The sequence below is a fragment of the Brachionichthys hirsutus genome, chromosome 17 (genome assembly GCF_040956055.1).
Source record: "Brachionichthys hirsutus isolate HB-005 chromosome 17, CSIRO-AGI_Bhir_v1, whole genome shotgun sequence".
Taxonomy (NCBI): domain Eukaryota; kingdom Metazoa; phylum Chordata; class Actinopteri; order Lophiiformes; family Brachionichthyidae; genus Brachionichthys; species Brachionichthys hirsutus.
This window is the reverse complement of record NC_090913.1, coordinates 1,323,115-1,346,694: the sequence shown is the minus strand read 5'-3', so window position 1 is coordinate 1,346,694 and position 23,580 is coordinate 1,323,115. Positions and strand designations below refer to the sequence as shown.

Below are 23,580 nucleotides of genomic sequence, written 5' to 3'. Positions count from 1 at the left end.
GTTACAAATGCTAATAGCTTCTGCTCTTCTGACGTTGCTGCATCTTTCATGAGGTTCTCAGGAAGAGGACATGTCCAAAGCTAAGGCGAAGAGCACCAGGAGTGGTAGAGGAGACGCTTTCTGTGCCAAATGTCTCTCAGAAGTAATACATGTTTAACTGAGCTGCCGTTTCTGTGTGAAGACAGAGGACGTCCACCTCTGCCTACGCTGAGGACACTCGGTTCCTGGAAGAAGAAACATCAAAGTGATGAAGGGTCCCAAACCGCCGATGCTCACAAGGTGACTTTACGTTCACATCCTATCAAACCGGACCGTCGACAGCTCATTGGATTTCATTTCATTCCAGGGCGCTGAAACGAGTAACACAGCGCCACCATGCCTCCAGCCACCGCTGCAGGACGCGGCCGTGACCGCAGTCCAGCCATCCGGCGTCACCGGGACAGATCCTGGGACAGATCCTGGGACAGAAGGCGAAGACGCGGGAGCAGCCGGTCCCTTCAGAAACGCTTCAGAGTTCAGTGATTCTCAGCTGAAAGGCTCGACCGCAGACGAGCAGGAAGTGCCTGCGGAGGACTCGAACGGCGCCGCACCTCAGACATGGGCTGAACGCGGGCCGAAGGAGAACCCTCAGAGCAGTTCTGATGCAGAGCCAGACCAATGCAGCAAGAAGTTCATGGCTGAAGGCCCAGAGGAGGCGGCGATGGGCTTACCCGCCAGAAAGAAGCCGCGCATGGGAGAGTCTGATCTGGCCGAGGAGGGGCGCCGTCTCCAGACACGAGAACAGGAACGTGGTCCAGATGGACCGGAGAGCGCTGAGAAGCGGACCTGCAATGACCCTGCTGACCTCGAAGGCGTCCCCCGGACGTCACCGCCATTACCGTTTTCACCTTTCACCCCAGCAGACAGCGTCCCTGAGCCCGGTGACGAGGGACCGGAGGACAGGTCAGAATAACGTCCTCAGGAATCCAGAACGTGTTTTTAAGCTGTACTGCTCAGATACGTGTGGCTGAAATACTCACAACGAGAGGAATCACAGAAAGATGTATTGTAATCTGATTACTTTCTGCTGCAGGGCATTACGTGAAGTCCGTGCTGCTGTCGACGCCTCAGAAGGAGTCGGAGCCGTAAGTGATCCAGGCTGCCAGGCGGAAGGAGGCGGGGCACCAGAAGTAACAGAGGAGGAGCCTCCAGGGGGGCAGGGGGAGGAGTCTGATGATCCCAGGGATGCTGACCAGCCCCAAGCAGGAGCTTCTTCCATGGACACAGGAGGAGGTGGCGCTGTGGAGCCATGTGAGCCTGCAGTGCCACCTAGTGGCTCTGATAGGAACGGCAGCGTGAGTAGTTTAGTGACATCACATTTATCAGCGTCTGAGCGTCTGTTTCTCAAGCCATGTTGCTCTTTGCCCAGTCTGGTTCTGAGGACAAGTCTGGGGTGTCTCCCGGTTCTGAGGACAAGTCTGGGGTGTCTCCCGGTTCTCTGGACATCGTGCACCATCAGATCCTGGACCCCGTGGCCTCGTCTGGATCTGGATCCCTGGATTATGTGTCAGACTCTCAGCTGAACACCATCGCTCTGCTGTGAGTGGAGAAGGGGTTAAAGCCCAGGAGGCCCTGGGGGGGGGGGGGCTCCTGGTGATTCACCCCGACCCGGATGACTGAGAAGCTGCACAGACCAATCAGATGGCTGTTTACTCCCTCGTGTTCGTCCCCTGCTCCCCCCTCACTAGCAACGAGAGGATCATGGACTTTATTGATTTGAATGATCAGATGTATTTATCTTCATGAAATCATTAATGCGGCCAGCAGAGGGCAGAGGATCATATCTGCTTTGTGTTCTCTTTCTGTGTAACCAGCGAGGAAGAGGAGGAAGGGGAGGAAGTCCTCGCTCTGCCAGCCTGTGAAGATGCTACCGACCTGATCTGTGGCCTCATCGGAGAACTGTCCTCATTAAAGTCAGTCCATCACCCCCTCCTCTATGACTGTACACGTTTGTCTTGTCCCCTGGGGGGGGGTTGCCACAGCAACCCAACCTTCTCCACTTCACCCTGTCCTTTGCATCGTCCTCCCTCACTACGTCCATGTCTCTTCTCCTGGATCGTCCTCCCTCACTACGTCCATGTCTCTTCTTCTGGGTCGTCCTCTAGTCCTGTCCTTTGCATCGTCCTCCCCAGCACCAGCCACTCTCATGTCCCCCCTCACTACGTCCATGTCTCTTCTTCTGGGTCGTCCTCTAGTCCTGTCCTTTGCATCGTCCTCCCCAACACCGGCCACTCTGTCCCCCCTCACTACGTCCATGTCTCTTCTCCTGGGTCGTCTTCTAGTCCTGTTCCCTGGCAGTTCCATCCTCAGCATCCTTCTACCGATATAGTCCCCGTCTCTCCTCTGGACATGTCCAAACTCTTTCTCCTTCCTGTGTTTCTCAGCTTCAAGTTAAACTTTTATGACCTGTGATGTGATTGGTCACTTTCATCCTCTCACCTTGCTCTGCGCCCTGATTGGCTGGAGTGTTATTGGCCATGTCTTCTGTGGGTCCCTCTGACGGGAGCAACCTGCAGCTCCGCGTTGACTTCCTGGGGGCGTCAGGAGGGGCGTGGCCACAGCCACGGCGGCGTCGCTTCGTCTCTTCATCTCTTCTGATTATCCTGAACTCGAATCTTTGACGTTCCGTTTTTCCTGGTTGCGTTCCAGCCGGAAGGTGATGGCGGCACGCCGAGACCTGGAGAACCTGCACCGCCGGAGGAGAACCTCCGTGAGCGGCGCTCCCTCCGGGCTCATCTGAGTCCCGTCCGATGGTTTGAGGTGGAGGAATGAAGGCGGAGCTTAAACGTTCCACTGGAGTCGTGTTCGCTCCGTATCAGTGATGAGGTTCATGTTCTGAAATAAAGCCGTTGTGTTTGCAGAGTGTGGGCAGTGAGTCAGAGAACACACACACACACACGCACACGTCCTTTACACACAAGGTCTTATTAATGTCACACAGGAATATGAATATTTAGGGACGGCACACATTTTCATTACAGCTGAAAAGCCACATGCATATTATGGAAATAAAAATCATGCCTCTCGGTGTTAAAATGCTGCCACGGTCACGTGACGTCGACGCGCTGCGCTAAAATGACCGTCCAATGGACGGGACATCTGAACTGGGCACGGTTTAAAACAGCTTCTCTTCCAAACAGAACTGGAAGTCGTTATTTAAATGAGTCCACAAACCCAAAGGGACGCGGTCCGGCGGCCAGAAGAGAAACACAGCAAACCCAAAGCATGCAGAGAAACACGCAAACAGAACACGCGTGGAAAGAAAAGGTCAAAGAAACACACAAACAAAACACGCGTGGAAAACAAAAGGTCAAAGAAACACAAAACACGCGTGGAAAACAAACACGTCACACTATTATATGATCAGGAGTTCTGGTCGGGTTCTGCGCGCTCAGCGGCTGGACTGCGTGTACACGGAGCTGTACGCGCAGTCCACTTTGGGACAGAACCGTTTGGTGTGGGCTTTGGGACCCGTGGCCCCGCAGATGGGACACACGTACTTCCGCAGGAAGGGACACAGGACGTCCCCGGTCGGGGTCTTCAGCCAGTGGGACCCGTAGACCAACTCGGACTCACCGTTGTGTTTGCAGAAACTGCAGCACACGGGTTCGGGCGGCGGGGGCGCGCACAGCGTGCCCGGGGCTTTAAAACGGGCCATCTTCTGATGCCCCTTCGGTCCTGGGGCGGTCGCCCGGCCTCGACCCAGCTTCGAGCCCTCAGGTGGACGCGGACGCGCCCACGCAGCCGCAGGGTAACCTGGCGCACAGCCACTGGAGCGCACCGCGTCACTGTGCACGGGCACCGCTTCCCGTTCACACTCCCTCTGATCGGAACCAGAACACGGAGCTTTGGGGGTGAGCGGCGGGGGCCCGGGGGCGCTGTTCGTGCGGAGGATCTCCTGGATGGTGTCCGACAGGCCGATGTAGTCTCTCCAGGGCTGGAAACTTCTGTAATACGACTCCATGAAGCGGCCGATCAGAGTCCCGAACCATGCCGGTCCCGTTAACGGAAAAAAGTTCGGTCTGCGGCGCACAGAGAGACGAGAACAGAAACACCGCGCGGCGCGCGCACCGACGGCTGATTGGCAATTGAGTACGCGCGATGAGAGACGGGAGCGGGCGGCCAGGAGCCAATCACGTAGGCGCATGCACAGCACGCGCGAAACACCTGACCCCTCCAATCAACGCACCTGACCTCTCCAATCAACGCACACCAGCTCTCCAATCAGGGCGGAGTGACGTCACACCGGCGCCGGGGGGGTCGCCAGACTAACAGGCAGAAGCCTTTAGTGTAAGGAGAGTTCTGATGTCCAGCAATAACATGATCAATAGTGTTATTAACAGCTTATTACTCTGCTCATCTGGACTCGGGCTTTGAACTCAGACGGTAAAAATCACCTTTCATGCTTTCTGAAGAGCTAAAAGGAGGAACAAAGCACGGAGGAATAAAATGTATTCACTTTATTGATAAAGTTTAGGAGGGTGCCCTGTCCAATCACCACCTGTCCTCATAATGGCCGCTGAAGGTCGGCGTCTGAGGCGGGCGCATCGCTCCGTCTGGGCCGTCCCACGCCTCCGACGGGCCGTCCCACGCCTCCGACCGGTCACCCTCACTGGTTCTGATGCAGCAGAGGGACGAAGACGGCACCAATAAAGCAGCAGGTAGAGCAACGGACAGGCCAGAGTGGACAAACTACACATCGTCTAAATCAATCCGGGCTCCACGGAGCCATGCGTGAGGGGGGGGGGGGGGGCGCGCGACCCGTCGGACCTGCTGAGGTTGAGGGCGGAGTACAGCTCAGGTGTGCTGGGGGTCTGAACGGTTCCCTGAGGGGTTCCAGGAAGCGAAGACGGGGTGGTGGGGGCACCGGGCCCAGAACTGGATGAACCTGCGGCCACATGTTCAGAGCTTGTAGCAGAGTCCTTGAACGCTGCTCCACCTGGAGGTCATACTCACAGAGAGCCGGGCCCCCCCTCCGGCTGCTGGGCTCTCCTTCAGCCGGAGACCCCCTCAGGTACTGCTCCTTCAGGAGGGAGGCCTTCTGGCGCTCAAACTCGCAGCGCTGCGGACACACGAGCGATCATTAGCGCTGAACCGAGCCAACCGGAGGCCGGTGCCTGGCGACACACACACACACACACACACACACACACACACACACACACACACCAGAACAGTGTGTGTGTGAGCGCCAGCCGTTCGGGGGCCGGCAGGTCGTCCCACCTCACGGCTGAGACGGATGGCAGCGTCGGTAAACGACTCTCTCTCCCTTTCGAAGGTCCTCCTCTGGTGGTCGAGCTGCGCCCAGCGGCCCCGAAGACGCTCCCACTCGTCCAAAAAGTAGGAGTCATCCAGTTCAGACGGGACAGGCGAGGCGACGCTGTCCTGCAGAGACACGCCGAGGACGGGAGTCCCGACACCGGTGGGAACGCGAGCGTCTGCGCGGTCAGCGTCGTACCTGCAGCAGCTGCTGCTGCAACCGGACCAGCTGCTGACTCTCCTTCAGGTCCGTCTCCAGTCGGGCCACGAGCTCATCATGGTCGGTACCGGCGCCGGCGTGACCTGTGGGTCAGAGGCTCGGTCTGGTGACCCACAGCTGGAGACCAAGCTAGCAGGGACAGCGTGGAACAGTACCCCACCTGGGTCCTCAGACAGGACCTCATCCAGCCGGTTCTGGACCCGCCTCCAGCTCTGAACCACTCCTCCCGTCACGTGATCACCCAGCGCCGCCTCAGCTTGTTCCAGCACGTCGCCTTCAGCGCCGGCCTCGTCCCCGTCCCCGTCCCCCACCAGCGTCTTCAGAGGTGAGACCGGCCGTTACTCTGGATCCAACGCTCATTCTGAAGAATTACCTTTAATCGCCGTCAGCTGGAGCGACATGAAGTCTGTGACACTTTTGATTCTCACTGGTCTAAACTAAAGAAGGTCTGACGCCACTTCAGAGGCGCGGCTTCGTGAACCTCGTTTCAGGAAGAGGACAACAAGTGTGAAAACCTAGACGAATGGCTGCCTCTGATCGGGCTCCAGAACCGGCTGGCCCAGCTGAGGAAGAGGAATCCACAGGAGATAGCAGGCGCTCGTCTCAGGCCTAGCGCCGTAACCAACGGTAACTCAAACCCGGTCTGAAGAAGCAAGGCCCTCACCCTCCTCACGTGCTCCATGTCGACTCTGAGTGCATGGAGCAAAGTGGTCAGGCTGTGGCGAAGCTTCATCGCCTCCCTTAGCTCCGCCTCCCTGCGCTCCAGCATCAGACGCAAGGCAGCCTCTTCCTGTCTGCAGGGTGGAGGGAGTGAGGATTAGGAAGCGGGGGGGGGGGGGGGTGAACGGTCAGCTCGGTAAACACCCGGCCTACTTTGAGGTGGACCTGATGGGTCTGGTCGGCTGCTGTCTTCTGCCCTGACCTCCGGGGGCAACGTTCAGCACCTCTATGGCTGGACGGGGAAACGCCAGACGATGAACCCGGAGCAGTTCCTGCTGCGAGCTCTGACCCGAGTCTCACCTGGGGCCCTCACCTGGGGCCCTCTCTCTCTGCCGGTCCGTCAGCAGCATCAGACGCTCCTTCAGCCTGCCAACGAGCTGCTCCAGCCTCCTCAACTCTGCCTCCTGGTGGTTGCTCCTCAGCTGCAGGTGTGAACACTGGAAAGGGGGAGCTGGTGATTTAGGAGGTGCAGCGGGATGAACGTTTTGGGACCCAGAGACTCACTTTGGTCCGTTCGGATCTCAGCGCGTCCTGAAGCCTCGCCACGTGTTCACCCATCTGCTTCAGCTGTTCCTGCAGGGTACAGGCGCCCCCCCAGGATCACAGCGACCAGCCTCTTTCATTCTATTCATGTTACTCACCCTGAGAGGGTCCTCTGGGTCTCTGTCAGGGGGCTCACCCGGGGGGTCGGGAAGCGGCTCTCCCGGAGACAAACCTCTGCTACCCGGGCGCTCCAGGCGTCCTGCCCCCCTCCGACCGAACCTGGAAGCCATCTGGAAGCACAAACGCACACCTTAGTGGCGTTAGCCGCAGAGGGGCGGAGTCACTTCTAACGACAAGCATCAGCGAGCTGACTGTTTTCATCAGGTGTGCTCACCTGAGCTGGGCGGCTTCCGCTTTTATGTCCAGGTGGAGCCACTTCTTCTAATTAACGGCCCGGACCAGAACCAGCAGGCCGGGCTTGATCCAAGCTGCACACGGTCCACTTTGACTGTAGTTTTTATACATGCTTGATAAACGACCTGCCGCCTCGATATAATTAACGGATGTGTCTGACGGGAGGGGCACGTGATCATCAATCGAGTAGATCTGAGTACCGATTTTAGTGTTCTTCAAAAACAGCATGGACTATTTCCATCCCAAATTAGGATGCTTCCAGGACCGTATCCAGTCTGGTATGATGTGAACTCATCCAGGTGAGCCTGTCTGCAGGTAGGCGGTTCAGCAGCAGACAAACATCCAGATCAATGTAAAACTGGAAAGACAATCAGAGACTGCAGACCCCGCCTCCAATAGACTATTGGATCTTGTGGGTCAGTAAACAGGGCTTCCAGATCAGAGGGGCCAAACCTGCTCTAGCTTGCTGCTCCGGAACGTACTACAAGACTCCTTCTGGACTCTTTTTCCCATCATGCCATTCGTGTCCCTCCCTCTTAAAGTGGCAGTTTACAGCACAGGCACAATTCCAGATGTAAAAATAATTCTAGAATCTGGATCCAGATCCGGATCAGCGCCATTCTCGGGGAGGACCGAGCCAAGGACAGAACCTTGCTTGTGTAAAACTTTCAAGTCAATTGGGTTACTAGTTTTTGAGTTATGCGCTCGGACAGACAGAAACAAACAAACAGACAGACAGACAAACAAACGCACCCAATTGCAATACCCTCGCCTCCTCTTCGGCGAGGGTAACAACCTTTCATGATTACCGTACTGCCAGGTGTAACCCCCCCCCCCCCCACCCCTGACAAACTTCATTAATAATGGACACAGAGGTGAACATCGACATCTCAAACAGCAGATTGTGTGAAAAAGGGAATTTATTTCAGAAAACGTGCTCACATTTAATAAAGATACAGGCTGAGAGCAGTTTGATTGATCCCAGGGAGGAGAAAGATTAATCCAAGTCATTGATGAACGCGTGTGTGCGTGAAGCGATACCCATTCAGACTGAACATCCAAAGCACTGACCGTTTGATTACAAGACAGGAAGAAAGGTGAACAGAAGCAGCCTGATCGGGCCGTTGCGTATATACAGAAGATGTGATGTCACATCCTGTGGACTGAAAGGGTTAAAGTCTGCACCATGTTGGACCTCCTTCACCATTATCACAAACACTTTAAGACACATCACAAAAAAACGGTGTTTGATTCACACCAAACAGGACCTGTGCAGCAACCAATAGCGGCTGAAGTCCCCCCGCCGGAGCGACGCCATTGGTCAGTGAATTTAGAGTAAACCGAGAGCGGCTTCGTGTGCAGGTTGGTTCGGCCTGAACGTAACAGATGGAGCCATGATAAGAGAGTCCCCTCCCCCAAACCCATCGGACCCGTTACACCGTCCGGGGGGGGGGCAGCTGGCTCGGTCCACGGCAGGGGGCAGACGCCGAGACGCCTTCATGGACAGGGCCCGCCTTTCTCTCTGCTGGCGGCAGAAGAACACGCGAGAAACACTCAAACCAATAAACAGACAGATCACGTTAACAGGTAACAGGAGAAACACAGGTGTGTTTAATTACTGCGGCCGCGTTCCAGTCAGAGTCGGGAGAAACACAGGTGCGTTTAATTACTGCGGCCGCATCCCAGTCAGAGTCGGGAGAAACACAGGTGTGTTTAATTACTGCGGCCGCGTTCCAGTCAGAGTCGGGAGAAACACAGGTGTGTTTAATTACTGCGGCCGCGTTCCAGTCAGAGTCGGGAGAAACACAGGTGTGTTTAATTACTGCGGCCGCGTTCCAGTCAGAGTCGGGAGAAACACAGGTGTGTTTAATTACTGCGGCCGCATTCCATTCAGAGTCGGGAGAAACACGGGTGTGTTTAATTACTGCGGCCGCGTTCCAGTCAGAGTCAGGAGAAACACAGGTGCGTTTAATTACTGCGGCCGCATCCCAGTCAGAGTCGGGAGAAACACAGGTGTGTTTAATTACTGCGGCCGCGTTCCAGTCAGAGTCGGGAGAAACACAGGTGTGTTTAATTACTGCGGCCGCGTTCCAGTCAGAGTCGGGAGAAACACAGGTGTGTTTAATTACTGCGGCCGCGTTCCAGTCAGAGTCGGGAGAAACACAGGTGTGTTTAATTACTGCGGCCGCATTCCATTCAGAGTCGGGAGAAACACGGGTGTGTTTAATTACTGCGGCCGCGTTCCAGTCAGAGTCGGGAGAAACACAGGTGTGTTTAATTACTGCGGCCGCATCCCAGTCAGACGGGAGAAACACGGGTGTGTTTAATTACTGCGGCCGCGTTCCAGTCAGAGTCGGGAGAAACACAGGTGTGTTTAATTACTGCGGCCGCGTTCCATTCAGAGTCGGGAGAAACACAGGTGTGTTTAATTACTGCGGCTGCATTCCATTCAGAGTCGGGAGAAACACAGGTGTGTTTAATTACTGCGGCCGCATTCCATTCAGAGTTGGGAGAAACACAGGTGTGTTTAATTACTGCGGCCGCATTCCATTCGGAGTCGGGAGAAACACGGGTGTGTTTAATTACTGCGGCCGCGTTCCAGTCAGAGTCGGGAGAAACACAGGTGTGTTTAATTACTGCGGCCGCGTTCCAGTCAGAGTCGGGAGAAACACAGGTGTGTTTAATTACTGCTGGCTGCGTTCCATTCAGCATCAGGGCCCTGAACGGTTATTGATAACGCCTGTTATTCTACTACGGCGAGATCATGTGCCTACTATGGAGAAGGCCACTTTCACAGTGCGTTAGAGGCTGTCCCCCCCATGTGAGGAACAGGCAGGCCCACCTCAGAACAGGGAGCAGGACTTCGGGGGCCTGAAGGGGTTGTCGCTGGACGGGACCCCGACCAGCAGCGGGTCCTTGGAGGCGTTCTGCAGGCAGAAGTTCCGGAGATCGGCAGCGGCCTGGGACACCTGTGGACCGGAAACGATGACGTCACTCGTAAACACAAACAGCGTGTCACGCGGCCCTGTTGCTGTCCGGTCCTTTCTAGTTCACTTCACGGAGCTTAAGTGGAACGAACTTTACAAACGCGTCGCCGTTAATCGGTAACGGAAGCAGAAACGCGCGTCGGCCGCGGAGCGAACTCGTTCGGTTGTCGTTCACTGCGTGAAAGTTTGCGCGTCGTCTCCACGACAGTCTTCCGTGTTTGCGCGGCGGCGGCTCGTACCTTGACCCTCCGGATACCGGCCTCGAACCGGAGCTGCTTCACGGCCCGCTGCGCGATGATGACGTTGCTGCTCGCGTTGTTGTTGGACATGGCGACGGGACGTCAGGAGAACGGGTCAGCCGCAGCTCCTCTGAGGCCGCAGCCCGACTGGCGAATGTTGGTCACTCTCCGACCCGCCCCTTCACCCCAGGGGCGGGCTCTATTGGGCGACACACATGTCAGTCAAACGACCAAGCCACGCCCTCGGCTTGTGCAAACTCACCAGTATGAGTTTACCGAGGCCGAATTTGGATTCCTACTACGGCGAAGGCGACCCCACTGTGCTTCTGGTTGGTTGATTGGGTTGAACTTGCGGGCTAACGATTGGCTTGTCCTGGCAGTCTTACCCTAACTCAACCAATCAGAGGCAGAGTAACGCTGCTCAATCCTTCTCCATAGTAGGATTACATCTCTTTCCATTGAAAGGAGGGCAAGAAAAGATGACGTGACCTTCAACCGGAGGGTCAAAATAATTTGTGCAGTATTTTTATCCATTTGAACTCATCTAAATGTTTGGTTTTGCTCATTTTCTATACTTGTTAGTGCTTAAAGGAGACATATTACACCCTTCCTCCACAAGTTATCGCAGTTCTCAGGCACTTATATGAAATATCTGAGCCAGCCTTTGGTCAAAATAGCAAACAGATGCTGCAGGACAGCGTCCCTCATTTCTGTCTCAAACAGATGCTGCAGGACAGCGTCCCTCATTTCTGTCTCAAACAGATGCTGCAGGACAGCGTCCCTCATTTCTGTCTCAAACAGATGCTGCAGGACAGCGTCCCTCATTTCTGTCTCAAGCCGCTCTGCCAGAAACACTCTAAACCCGGAAGCAAAAGTATGTTCATAGCGAGCACGCACACATGCACGCACACATGCTCGCTACCATGGTAACCCGTCTGCCGACATTTTTAGCACAAAATAAAACATTTTTGCGAATTTTCGCCAGAACATTACCACAAAAAATTTACTTTTGCATTTTTGATGCCAGGTGTACCCCCCCCCCCCAGCAAAAATGAAAGCAATGCCAACATTTCTCTAACTTTATACCTAATGTCCGCCTGAACTCCATTCAATGCTTCGTAACGCTTTTTAAGATCTTAATTGTCTAATTTCATTTCATTTCATTTCATTTTCTCACCGCTTATTCCGCTATCGGGTCGCGGGCCAAGCTGGAGCCAATCCCAGCAGCCAATGGGCGAGAGGCAGGGGACACCCTGGACAAGCCGCCAGTTCATCGCAGGGCAACACAGAGACAGACAACCAGCCACACACACACTCACACCTACGGGCAATTTAGTGTAACCAATCAGCCTAGGCTGGATGTCTTTGGAGGTGGGAGGAAGCCGGAGAACCCGGTGAGAACCCACGCGGACACGGGGAGAACATGCAAACTCCTCACAGAATGGCCACAAGCCGGGGACGAACCTGCGACCATCTCGCTGTGAGGCAACAGTGCTTACCACTGCGCCACCGAGCCAGCCCTTGTCTAACTTCATGTAGTGACTTAATGAATGATTCTTTATTTAACAGGGACAGCGCACATTAATAAGCATTTCTGTAAATGTGCCAGAATTAGCCAAAAGGCTATTTTACATCTGTTGTCCCTGGACAGAGATTCCAAGCCCCCAAAATATATACACATATGAAATAAAAGTAATAAAAATACAGATATAAAATAACCACATAAATAAAAACTATATCAAATAAAACAATGTCAAGTACCAGTGAAACATAATGTATATTAATGCAGCGCAGACACCCTCGATCTCATTACTTTCTACAACAAAGCAGTCTAAACTATGACGTTCACAAGTTACCAGCTTTTATACTCGATAGTCGCTGGAAAAGGTTCATTCTGTCTTCGTGGTCTTCACTGTTTTTAACGTTCTTTTATTCAGACCGAAGGATTGTTTAGCTGCTTGACTAGTTCCAATAAATTAGCAGTGTTTACTCTTGGACCTGTTCCGTCAGATATTACATCTCACATTCTCTTCACACATAACAATGTGTACTTGTGTAATTCCTCAAATATAATTATGTTTTTCATGAACCGACTAAACCACACCACAAAAGGTAATACAATTACATTTTTTAGTTACATCATGGAACCCTTTAAGTCCCAAGTTTACTTTTACAAATGATGTTTGAGATCAGAATGAGCATTTCCTTTGTGAATGCTAATGATCCCTGCAGTCATGACCCACCGTTCTGGGCCCGGTGGGTCAGGGTTCTGATGACCCCTAACTTGCGCTGCAGTGGTATTTGATGGTATTTTGTTCAATGTGGCTGAACACATCTTGCTCCCATTGGCGTTCCTCTGACACCAAGCTGCTTTAACTGCAGGTCAAGGTTTCATTATCAAGGGGTTATTTATGTAGTCAACAAATAAGCAAAGTCCCGACACAAACGCAGTTAACCATTTTCTGGAGGCAAATATCCCTGGAGTCAGATTGGCCGCTGAGATAAACTAGTAATAGTTTCGGTTAACCTAAGCCAGTGGTTCTCAAATGGTGGGGCGCGGTGCGATGTCAGGGGGGGCGCCTGTGTCCGCGGAGAAAATGTTTTTTTTGCCTTACGAGAGTAAAGTGTAATTGCACATCCACTCCAGTAGTTGGCAGTGGCGCCCTGATTGTCAGAGTCGCGCAGGGAGGATTAGCAGAAGAAGAGCGGTTGTAAACAATATACAGTGGGGGAAGAAGAAAGACTCGACTTCCTCATTTTCTGTTGCAGACTAAAAAAATGGTAATAAAGTTATTATTTGTTGTAAGTTGACATATATTTCTTTCTTTTTTATATTTCTTTGTATGTTAATAAGGATACAATAGTGTTTTTTTTTTTTCGGGGGGGGCGTGAAATGTTTTTTTCTTCCTAGGGGGGGCGCGACAGAAAATAATTGAGAAGCACTGACCTAAGCTAACCTGGTATAGCCTCAACCAGCCCACGACCTCCCAAGGAGAGGATCAGACGGAATTATCAAATAGTTACAAAGGGGCGTGGTTCCGCCCCGAGAGGCGGAGACAGCGAGACCCACGTGACACGAATAGCGGCCCTATCCTGGCTGGAGTTCCGCTCGGACACGTTTGACGGTAAAATGCCTTTCGTGGAGATCCAGACTAATTTACCGTCCAGCGCGGTGTCGGAGGACTTCATGAAGGCGCTGAGCGCGTGCGTCGCCGCGGCGCTGGGGAAACCTGAGCAGGTAGGCTCCTCCAAAAGCGCGTCCATGCGGGTCAGAGTCCAGCTGGGTCAGCTGATGTCCCTCTGCAGGGTCAGAGTCCAGCTGGGTCAGCTGATGTCCCTCTGTTGGGAATGATCCAGTGTTCCAGCTGAGGCAGGAGCCCCGGAGAACAGCTGACAGCTGTCTGTCCCATGTGACAGCTGTCTGTCCCATCCTGAGCTGCTCAGACAGGAACCACCAGACTGGAGCCAGCTCAAATAGTAAAACTAGACTAACATCAGTTAGTCGGGGTCTTGTTCGCGAGTGAGGGAAGAATGGAGCGAGAGATCGACAGACGGATCGGTGCAGCGTCTGCAGTGATGCGGACTCTGCACAGATCCATCATGGTGAAGAGAGCGCTGAGCCGAAAGGCAAAGCTCTCGATTTACTGGTCGATCTTCGTTCTCCTACCCTCACCTATGGTCACGAGCTTTGGATAGTGACCGAAAGAACAAGGTCGCAGGTACAAGCGGCTGAAATGAGCTTCCTCCGTAGGGTGGCTGGGCTCTCCCTTAGAGATAGGGTGAGAAGCTCAGTCATCCGGGAGGAGCTCGGAGTAGAGCCGCTGCTCCTCCGCGTTGAGAGGAGCCAGATGAGGAGGCTCGGGCATCTATTCAGGATGCCTCCTGAACGCCTCCCTGGTGAGGTGTTCAGGGCACGTCCCACCGGGAGGAGACCACGGGGAAGACCCAGGACACGCTGTAGAGACTATGTCTCTCGGCTGGCCTGGGAACGCCTCGGGATCCCCCCGGAAGAGCTAGAGGAAGTGGCCGGGGAGAGGGAAGTCTGGGTTTCCCTGCTTAGGCTGCTGGCCCCGCGACCCGGCCCCGGATAAGCGGAAGACAATGGATGGATGGATGGATGGACTAACATCAGCTGCGTGTGTTTCCTCTCAGTCTATAGACACACCTGCCTCAGGTGTGTCTCCCGGGATGCTGGGTCATAGTTCTAGTTGCTAACCCTACCTAGCAGTACCGGTGCGGCGCCGGTTCCAGGGTGGATCCATTAATGCTCTGATACCAAAGCGCTGAAAGGTCCAGCCTCCGTCTCCGGGTCTCCGGGTCTCCGGGACGCATTGGTTCTGATCTGAGTTCTGTGCTGGTCTTTCAGAGGATGCACCTGGTGGTGAATACCGGGCTGCAGATGCTGACGGGCGGCTCCTGCTCGCCGTGTGTGATTGTGAGTGTCGGCGCTATCGGTGTAACTGACAGCGCCGACCAGAACAAGCAGCACAGCGCCAAGATCTTTGACTTCCTGACCAAAGAACTGGGTCTGAGCAAAGACAGGTGAGCTCCAGCTGATCTCTGCTTGCTAGCGGGTTTAAAGGTGATCCGGTTGAAACTACTTCCTGTCAGTGGGGAGCGCGTCCCCTCGTAAGGCCGACCCTGCCTCCGCGGTGGTTCTGATGGAGTGTCGGCCCGTCCAGTGACGAGCAGGAGAACCCCACACACCTGTCGGCTCAGGGTTCTGATCCACATGCTGCGTCGTTGTGTGTGTATTGTGTTTGCTAGTTAGGACACGCTTCAGCGGCGGTCCTGAACCCAGAGACGGAACCTGTCTCACCTGATCGACAGCTCTGCTCTCGTCCTCAGGATTGCCATTCGGTTCCTTTCGGTGCAGCCGCACCAGGTCGGGAAGCAGGGAACCGTCCTGAGCTTCTTGTGAAGGACGTTCTGCCTTCAAACGTCTCCGAGAGGAACCAGAAGACAAGATCCAAGCGGTTTGGTGAAGCTGGGAAACCGTTTCTGTCTCCTGAGGCTAATAAAGAGGAGACACGACATTCCTCCTGTGTGGATGTGTTTGAATGAAGTAGTGCTCTCATTCCTGTTCAGAAAATATCTGGCAGCAAATTTATTTTATCAAAAGGTTTGAAAAGAGTGAACAGACACACGCACGCACACACGCACACACAGCACCCGTCTCCAGCTCGATGAAGAACATCGAGAAGGAGAAGGAGCCAGAAGGAGAAGAAGATGATGAAGAAGAAGATGATGCATTTTATAAGGAGAGTTCGGTTTAGTTTGTCAAAAGTTACAAAAAGTTCTAAACTCCTCATAAACCACCGTTAAATTAAAGAATATATAACAAGCAGCTGCGATGGAGAGAAGGAGGAGCTGGCCCACCGGGAGGGCGCACGGCGGCCCACCGGGACTGAGGAGGACGCACGGCGGCTCACCGTGGAGGTTCTCCGGTCGAACAGCTCCCGTGGAAGATGATGTGAACAATCATATCTACTGTACGCTATCGGATCAACAGGTGGCTCCGTGGCGCAATGGATAGCGCATTGGACTTCTAGGCAATCATCTGCGGAGTGATTCAAAGGTTGTGGGTTCGAGTCCCACCGGAGTCGTCTTTTGAAAACCTTACGTATTTTTGTTAGAAAGCGCCGGTTCGTGAAACCGTGTGGAGTTTGCGTGTTCCCACCGCGTTCGCGCGGTTATCCGTGTTTTCTCGTTTCCTTCCACCTCCCAAAACACGTCATTTAGTATTTAGGCGAAGTGATTCCTCCAAATTGTCCGTAACGTTACATCGATGAATTATGTACGAAGGACTTTCAACTGTTGGACTGAATTGTACTGTAGTACATACTACTGTTTGACTGTACTTGTACTGTAGTACATACTACTGTTTGACTGTACTTGTACTGTAATACATGCTACTGTTTGACTGTACTTGTACTGTAGTACATACTACTGTTTGACTGTACTTGTACTGTAATACATGCTACTGTTTGGCTGTACTTGTACTGCTCCAACATACTATCTAATAAAATATTCATCATCATCATTCGTTGTTTCAGCATCTTGCTTTCATCGTCTCGCTAGTTTAAACTTTAAAGAATAAGTCATTCTTATCGACTCACGTCAACCCAGAGCTCAGAGTTGAGTGTCCCCATTATTTAATTGCACCTGAATGCAACAGTCCTGTGATAGGGCGACCCTCGTCACGTGACTTGACTGTGATTGGACAATGGAAGAAGCTCTTCCGTCAACACAAGTAAAGCAGCCTGTTGATTGGCCTGAATTTGAAGCGAGTCTGACATTTTGTTTCCAGTATCAGAGTTCATCTTGCGAGTTCTTCTCCATTCAAACAGCGAGAATGCAAGAACATGGATTTTACCCTTCACGGAGACTTCCTGCTAGCACGCTGCACGTGATATTTGAATAAAGAAGCGTCATGATGCGAAACAATAACTTAGGCTAATAATATATTACATATTGAGACCTCTTAGCTGATATTACCTACCTAACTATAAATATAATGCAGCGCCAACTTCTTCTACTTGTGTTATTTCATTATTATAACCAGCCGATAAAAAACACATATCTTGTTCTCCTAAACTTTTATGTCATGGTGTTGAATCATTCGGTAACATTTGTGAAACTGTTTTTTTTAAAAAAAAAACAAATAAATCCACAAAGCCACACGAGGTCTTCTGGCTGTTCTGTTTCTAAACCTCACCCCTGGTGAAAATAAAATAATTTAAACACAACATTCAAATTACTGTTTTGTGTCTCTGCAAAATGTATTGATTATCCATAAGAACACATGCAAAACAAAACAAGGTACATTCCTTTCACCGCAGTCTGTTTATACTAGCTTCCCATTCTGTCTTATGGTTTAAGGCAGTGGTTCTTACCCGGGGTTCGGTGAGCCGGTCTCTGTAAATGAGGTCAGATTTAACACAACAGCGACCGGCTTGTACAGAACTATTCCGCAGTCCAAAAGTGACTGATCCAATGAAGGTTGGGATCCGGACCTTGCTGAATCATCCTCATTCACTCATCTTAACAAACATCTGTGTGCTGAAGGAGTGATGCCGGAGTCCTCAGGCGCACTGGAGCAGGGGAGTCGCTCGGGACTAGATATGAAGGTGTGCGCCACCTAGAGACGTCCTGCTCATCCTGTTTGCGTGACGGACGCGCATGCACTCCACAGTTCTCTTGTTCCTTTTCTGCCGTACGTCGCAATACGACATAATAAACTGGTGCTATGAAGAGCCAAAATGTCTGCCGACTGAAAGTACAGCATATTTAAGTATTTTATGAGTTAAAAATATCAGACTCAACCAGTTGAGATGTACAGTTCAGGTTTTTATTTTTGGCATCTGTCCATAAAGAAACACTCCTGTCTGGTTCACAGTTTTTTTTATATCTTCTGACCGTGGAGAGAGATGAACGTCAGCTGCAGGGCTCATTTAAATGTCCATCCATCCATTCCAACCGCTTTGCCTATCTCAGCAGTCAATGGGCGAGAGGCGGGGTACACCCCGGACAAGCCGCCAGTTCATCGGAGATGGACAATCAGCCACACACACACACACACACACACACACTCTACGGGGGATTTAGTGCAACAATCCGCCTAACGTCACAGGTCGGATTCGAACCCGGATTTGATGGCAATAACCTTAATTTATACGGATTCAAACCCGTGACCTTGTTGCTGAGAGGCAACAGCGCTTCTCACTGCTCATCAGGCCGCGTCCCATTTAAATGAAAGCGTGGATGGCGCGTGGTTGGGTACCAACATGGGTCCCAATGAAGTCAGGTGATTAATGAAACACAGACTCCCAAGATGCACTGCAATTCTTACCTAAACGCATCACGCAATCAAAGTGTCCCTGTCAGTTCCCAGTTTAGCTAAGACAACGTGTGGACAACAGCTCGCAGAATTGTCTGTGCCCAAATATGAAAGACATTATAAGTCCTGCCTTATTTTGTTTCCTGCTTCTGTATGAGTTTTGTTCACAAAACGCCCCAAAGAAGAAATATTTTTATTTTATTTTTTATTCTCCCTATTCTGCTAAATATTTTCTTGATTTTATGACTTTATAAGAGACAGTAAATGTCAATTGTCTTGTAAAATTGTATTTTTTTTAAAGTCATGTTGAGAAAAGTATTTTAAAGTACAGCTGAAGAAAATCTCAACTTCAAAGCGGTTTCCATGGCAACCCATCATAAACACTGCTTTAATGCTTTGATGTCTTTCAACTTACCCAGTATATATAGTGCCGGACATTCAGCAGACAACAGACTCAGCAGACAGCAGATTACTTCAGCTAACACAGTCTCATCGAGTAAAAACTTTGTCAGTAAAACCTCTGAACAAATGACTTCCCAAAACGATCTGACGACGGAAAACAACAATACCTTTGTGAGTTTTCTTCACTTCCTATTTACATTTAAATGTTTTTGGCTTTTACTTACTGTACATGTCAGTTTTAATGTCATTTTAAGGCAGTTTTTTGTTTTCTTTCCTCCACTGAGGCGGTGGGGAGGGGGGGGGGGATGTATTCACCGGCGTTTGTCCATCCGTCCGGCTGGACAAACGCCGGCTGGACGGATCTTGACAAAGTTTTCAGCAAATGTTGGGAATGTTACCAGGAAAATATTAGTACATTTTGGTGATGATCCCGAAGAGATCCTGGATACTGGCTCACTTTGAAAATTTCGGTAGCATTGCAGTCAATGGAGCTTCAGAATTTGTTCCTCAATTCCTCCGAGTGCTTTTCTAGTTTGTTCATAATTTGTATTCACTTTCATAGATCAATGCACAACATACTGTTTTAAAATGGCCTTTGCAAACTGTGGCAAAATAAATATTGTTAGCTCCGCACACCAATCGATTTGAGTTACTTTTTACATTATTTCTTACTCAATATTATTACAGACAGAGAGAGACACACACAGAGAGCCTGTATGCATGAAATTAATGGAGACATTACATGTATGCCGGCCCAAACAATTAACATTTTTCTGTTAATTGTATGGAAAATAGGCATTTGTTTCAATGGTAAAAACCGTACTTTATATGGTAAAATATAGAATGAAATGCCAACCCCGCTCTGAGGCCGTGTGGTCATGGGGGGTACCCGGAGTTAGTGGCAATGGCTGCCTGCAGAGGCAGACAAAGGACCACACAAATGACTTAACTACATGTGTCTAAACGGAAACAAATAGTAGACAGTCATATAATTATCATGCTATTGCTGTGCTGGAATTGACTATATCCACTCCACAGGCTCCTAATCTTGCCATGTTGGGCGCCTTCGACACCCGGCCCCAATCTGTAAAGATAGGACAGGTGCTGAACTCAAAATCCAACACCTACCAGTTGAAAGCGTTCCTGGGAAAGGGTGGATATGGAACAGTCGCGCAGTGCACCAGGGGGAGCGACAGTAAGGCGGTTGCAATTAAAATGACTCCCCTAAAAGAGTACCTGCGTGATGAGTTAAAGGAGGAAGAGGTAGGTGATGAAAGTGGGGCTCATCAACGGACGGTTGCAGTCTAACCTGCATGAGTCCAGTTGCAGTAATGCATGATTATCTATCCCCAGGTCCTGCAGAAATTGAAATCTCTGGACCCAGAAAAGTGCAATATTGTTAAATGGTACGGCTCATTTATCAGTAAGGGGCACTACTGCCTGGAGTTTGAGAAGCTGGACAAAAGCCTGCACCAGGTGATGGAAGAGAGAAGTTTCTTTCCGCTCCACATCTCTGAAATTCGACCCATCATCCAGCAGGTATTGTTTTTGCACAGAAAGAGTTTAGAAGAGTTTTTTTTTGTACCAGTGGACTTGTGTAAAGTTATATGTTTAATAACTTTCCAGATCGCCAATGCACTCGCTCATTTGAGCTCTTTGGGGATCATCCATGGGGACCTGAAATCAAAAAATTTGATGGTCGTTAATCACACACAGAAGCCGTATAAAATCAAAGTAATTGATTTTGGCTTGGCCTGTGACTCGTCTGCCACCACGCGGCCCACACATATTCAGACCCTGTGCTACAGGTGAGAAATTGGACGCATCTGAAAGTTCTCCTGCAAGCTGGGGAAATGGAAGAACTAGGATTTTTTTAAAGAACTTGTTTTTCCTTTCAGGGCTCCGGAAGTCATGCTGCGCACTCACTTCACAGAGGCCATTGACATCTGGTCTCTGGGCTGCACAGCTGTCGAGTTGTACATTGGACAAAGATTGTATCCATGTACCAATCAGAAAGATTTGGTAAAACATCCTTTATATTTTTATAAGTTTGAGCCGTCTGCATTGTTTTTGTGCGACAGCCATGACACCCAGTCCAAATTGTGTTGCTTTCTTTTTAAGATGAAGCACATTGTGGAACGACTGGGTCAGCCGCCGGACCACGTGCTCAATGCTGGCGTGAAAACAAGTGTTTTCTTCAGGAGAAACGCCACCACCGGGGCCTGGGAACTGATGGTAACGCCACTACTGTCTATTTCGCTGCTGCAACATTGATGTCTGCCTGCTTGTCCGACTGTACTGTGAATTTCACTAACAATGCTGTCTATTCAGAAACCTAAAGCCAAGACACCCAGGTCAGCGACTGCGACATCCCTGGATGATCTCCTGCAAGTAGGTTCCTTTTTGTCAACTGTTCATGTGAAAGCAAATCAAAGGTCAACTTGTTTGTGATGCATGTAAGAGAGCCCTAACTCTCCAACAACTGAAGAGGGAGGCCCCTGACGTTTACGGTCGTTTTCTAATGCAGATTCCGTCCAGGCATCTACCTCCACTTGCAGGGGCAAACAATGTGCGGCGTTTCGAGGATTTGGTCAAAATAATGCTGCATCTGGACCCCGCGAAGCGCCCAACACCTGATCAGCTCCTGCATGATCCATTCGTTCAAGGAGAACATGAATTAAACTTGTCCCTCCCCAGCTCACGGTAAGATGATGCACCAATTTTGTTTTATTGCTTTCATGATGGTGTTCTCCATTAATGTCAGCGCCATCATGAGTTGTAGATCTCCAGTACAGCTTTCCATGTAACCTCAATTGATAACCTTTTGCACTTAATATCTGCAGCGGACCTCTCTCCCCCAAATTATGGGACCGAAGTCCAACTTCGAACGAAAAGAAGCGAAAGAGGGAGGACAATGAAGAGGAGACGCCTCTGAAGAAAACACTCGCATCTCTCGTGCCCTGGTAAGATCACCTTCTGCTAAGATCATCAACTCGATTGACTTTTAATTTTCATGTTTGCCGTATAAAGATACCAAGAACAATCGATAACCTTTTTCACTTTTTCATCTGCAGTAGACCTCTCTGCCCCAGATTATGGACCCCAAGTCCTACGCATGTAAAGAAGCGAAAGAGGGAGGACAATGAAGAGGAGGAGAAGCCTCAAAAGAAAACACTCGCATCTCTCGTGCCCTGGTAAGATCACCTTCTGCTAAGATCATCAACACGATTGACTTTTAATTTTCATGTTTGCCGTATAAAGATACCAAGAACAATCGATAACCTTTTTCACTTTTTCATCTGCAGTAGACCTCTCTGCCCCAGATTATGGACCCCAAGTCCTACGCATGTAAAGAAGCGAAAGAGGGAGGACAATGAAGAGGAGGAGAAGCCTCAAAAGAAAACACTCGCATCTTTCGTGCCCTGGTAAGATCACCTTCTGCTAAGATCATCAACTCGATTGACTTTTAATTTTCATGTATGCCGTATAAAGATACCAAGAACAATCAATAATCTTTTTCACTTTTTCATCTGCAGTAGACCTCTCTGCCCCAGATTATGGGCCCCAAGTCCTACGCATGTAAAGAAGCGAAAGAGGGAGGACAATGAAGAGGAGGAGACGCCTCTGAAGAAAACACTCGCATCTCTCGTGCCCTGGTAAGATCACCTTCTGCTAAGATCATCAACTCGATTGACTTTTAATTTTCATGTATGCCGTATAAAGATACCAAGAACAATCAATAATCTTTTTCACTTTTTCATCTGCAGTAGACCTCTCCGCCCCAGATTATGGGACCCAAGTCCAACTTCGAACGAAAAGAAGCGAAAGAGGGAGGACAATGAAGAGGAGGAGACGCCTCTGAAGAAAACACTCGGATCTCTCGTGCCCTGGTAAGATCACCTTCTGTTAAGATCATCAACACGATTGATTTTTAATTTTCATGTATGCCATATAAAGATACCAAGAACAATCGATAACCTTTTTCACTTTTTCATCTGCAGTAGACCTCTCTGCCCCAGATTATGGGACCCAAGTCCTACGCATGTAAAGAAGCGAAAGAGGGAGGACAATGAAGAGGAGATGCCTCAAAAGAAAACACTCGCATCTCTCGTGCCCTGGTAAGATCACCTTCTGTTAAGATCATCAACACGATTAACTTTTAATTTTCATGTTTGCCGTATAAAGATACCAAGAACAATCAATAACCTTTTTCACTTTTTCATCTGCAGTAGACCTCTCTGCCCCAGATTATGGGCCCAAAGTCCTACGCATGTAAAGAAGCGAAAGAGGGAGGACAATGAAGAGGAGGAGACACCTCAAAAGAAAACACTCGCATCTCTCGTGCCTTGGTAAGATCACCTTCTGCTAAGATCATCAACACGATTGACTTTTAATTTTCATGTTTGCCGTATAAAGATACCAAGAACAATCAATAATCTTTTTCACTTTTTCATCTGCAGTAGACCTCTCTGCCCCAGATTATGGGCCCAAAGTCCTACGTATGTAAAGAAGCGAAAGAGGGAGGACAATGAAGAGGAGATGCCTCAAAAGAAAACACTCGCATCTCTCGTGCCCTGGTAAGATCACCTTCTGTTAAGATCATCAACACGATTGACTTTTAATTTTCATGTATGCCATATAAAGATACCAAGAACAATCGATAAGCTTTTTCACTTTTTCATCTGCAGTAGACCTCTCCGCCCCAGATTATGGGACCCAAGTCCAACTTCGAACGAAAAGAAGCGAAAGAGGGAGGACAAGGAAGAGGAGGAGACGCCTCAAAAGAAAACACTCTGATCTCTCGTGCCCTGGTAAACTCACGTAAATCACGCACATCATTCAGTAAAGCGTAAAAGGGGATTTGTAGAATCTAGACGCTGTTAGACGAGTTACTTCTGCAAGGAGGTTACGCTTTTGAAGGTGTTTGTTTGTTTGTCTGTTAGCAGGATTACTTAAAATGTACAGTTGATACGTAAT

At 50.4% G+C, this 23,580-nt stretch overlaps 4 protein-coding genes and 1 non-coding gene across 6 annotated transcripts; 2 read left to right on the top strand and 3 right to left on the bottom strand.

Moving 5' to 3' along the window:
* Positions 1–3,430: 3,430 nt before the first annotated feature.
* On the bottom strand, positions 3,431–4,003 carry nanos3 (nanos homolog 3). Its single transcript, XM_068750931.1, has one exon. The coding sequence runs from the start codon at positions 4,001–4,003 to the stop codon at positions 3,431–3,433; it is 573 nt and encodes a 190-aa protein (XP_068607032.1).
* Positions 4,004–4,941: 938 nt separating this feature from the next.
* On the bottom strand, positions 4,942–8,453 carry si:ch211-286b5.4 (afadin- and alpha-actinin-binding protein). Its single transcript, XM_068750930.1, has 11 exons — positions 8,404–8,453; positions 6,880–7,011; positions 6,743–6,830; positions 6,552–6,675; positions 6,392–6,470; positions 6,183–6,312; positions 5,679–5,835; positions 5,498–5,601; positions 5,263–5,424; positions 5,046–5,101; positions 4,942–4,978 (listed from the first exon to the last, which is right to left on the bottom strand). Exons 1-11 carry the CDS (start codon positions 8,451–8,453, stop codon positions 4,942–4,944), a joined length of 1,119 nt encoding a protein of 372 aa, XP_068607031.1.
* Positions 8,044–10,538, bottom strand: si:ch211-286b5.5 (uncharacterized protein LOC100003596 homolog). Of its 2 annotated transcripts, none has more exons than XM_068750696.1 (3): positions 10,362–10,538; positions 9,978–10,104; positions 8,044–8,660 (listed from the first exon to the last, which is right to left on the bottom strand). In XM_068750696.1, exons 1-2 carry the CDS (start codon positions 10,449–10,451, stop codon positions 9,979–9,981), a joined length of 216 nt encoding a protein of 71 aa, XP_068606797.1. In that variant the 5' UTR covers positions 10,452–10,538; the 3' UTR covers positions 8,044–8,660; position 9,978. The 2 variants fall into 2 exon arrangements, with proteins under 2 accessions (XP_068606797.1, XP_068606798.1); XM_068750697.1 differs by having other exon boundaries at positions 8,044–8,657.
* A 2,801-nt stretch (positions 10,539–13,339) lies between these two features.
* Positions 13,340–15,400, top strand: ddt (D-dopachrome tautomerase). Its single transcript, XM_068751312.1, has 3 exons — positions 13,340–13,599; positions 14,728–14,903; positions 15,210–15,400. Exons 1-3 carry the CDS (start codon positions 13,492–13,494, stop codon positions 15,280–15,282), a joined length of 357 nt encoding a protein of 118 aa, XP_068607413.1. The 5' UTR covers positions 13,340–13,491; the 3' UTR covers positions 15,283–15,400.
* A 475-nt stretch (positions 15,401–15,875) lies between these two features.
* trnar-ucu (transfer RNA arginine (anticodon UCU)) lies at positions 15,876–15,967 on the top strand. Its single transcript is given in 2 exon segments — positions 15,876–15,912; positions 15,932–15,967. It is a non-coding gene; the product is annotated as a tRNA-Arg (tRNA).
* The last annotated feature ends 7,613 nt before the right edge of the window (positions 15,968–23,580 follow it).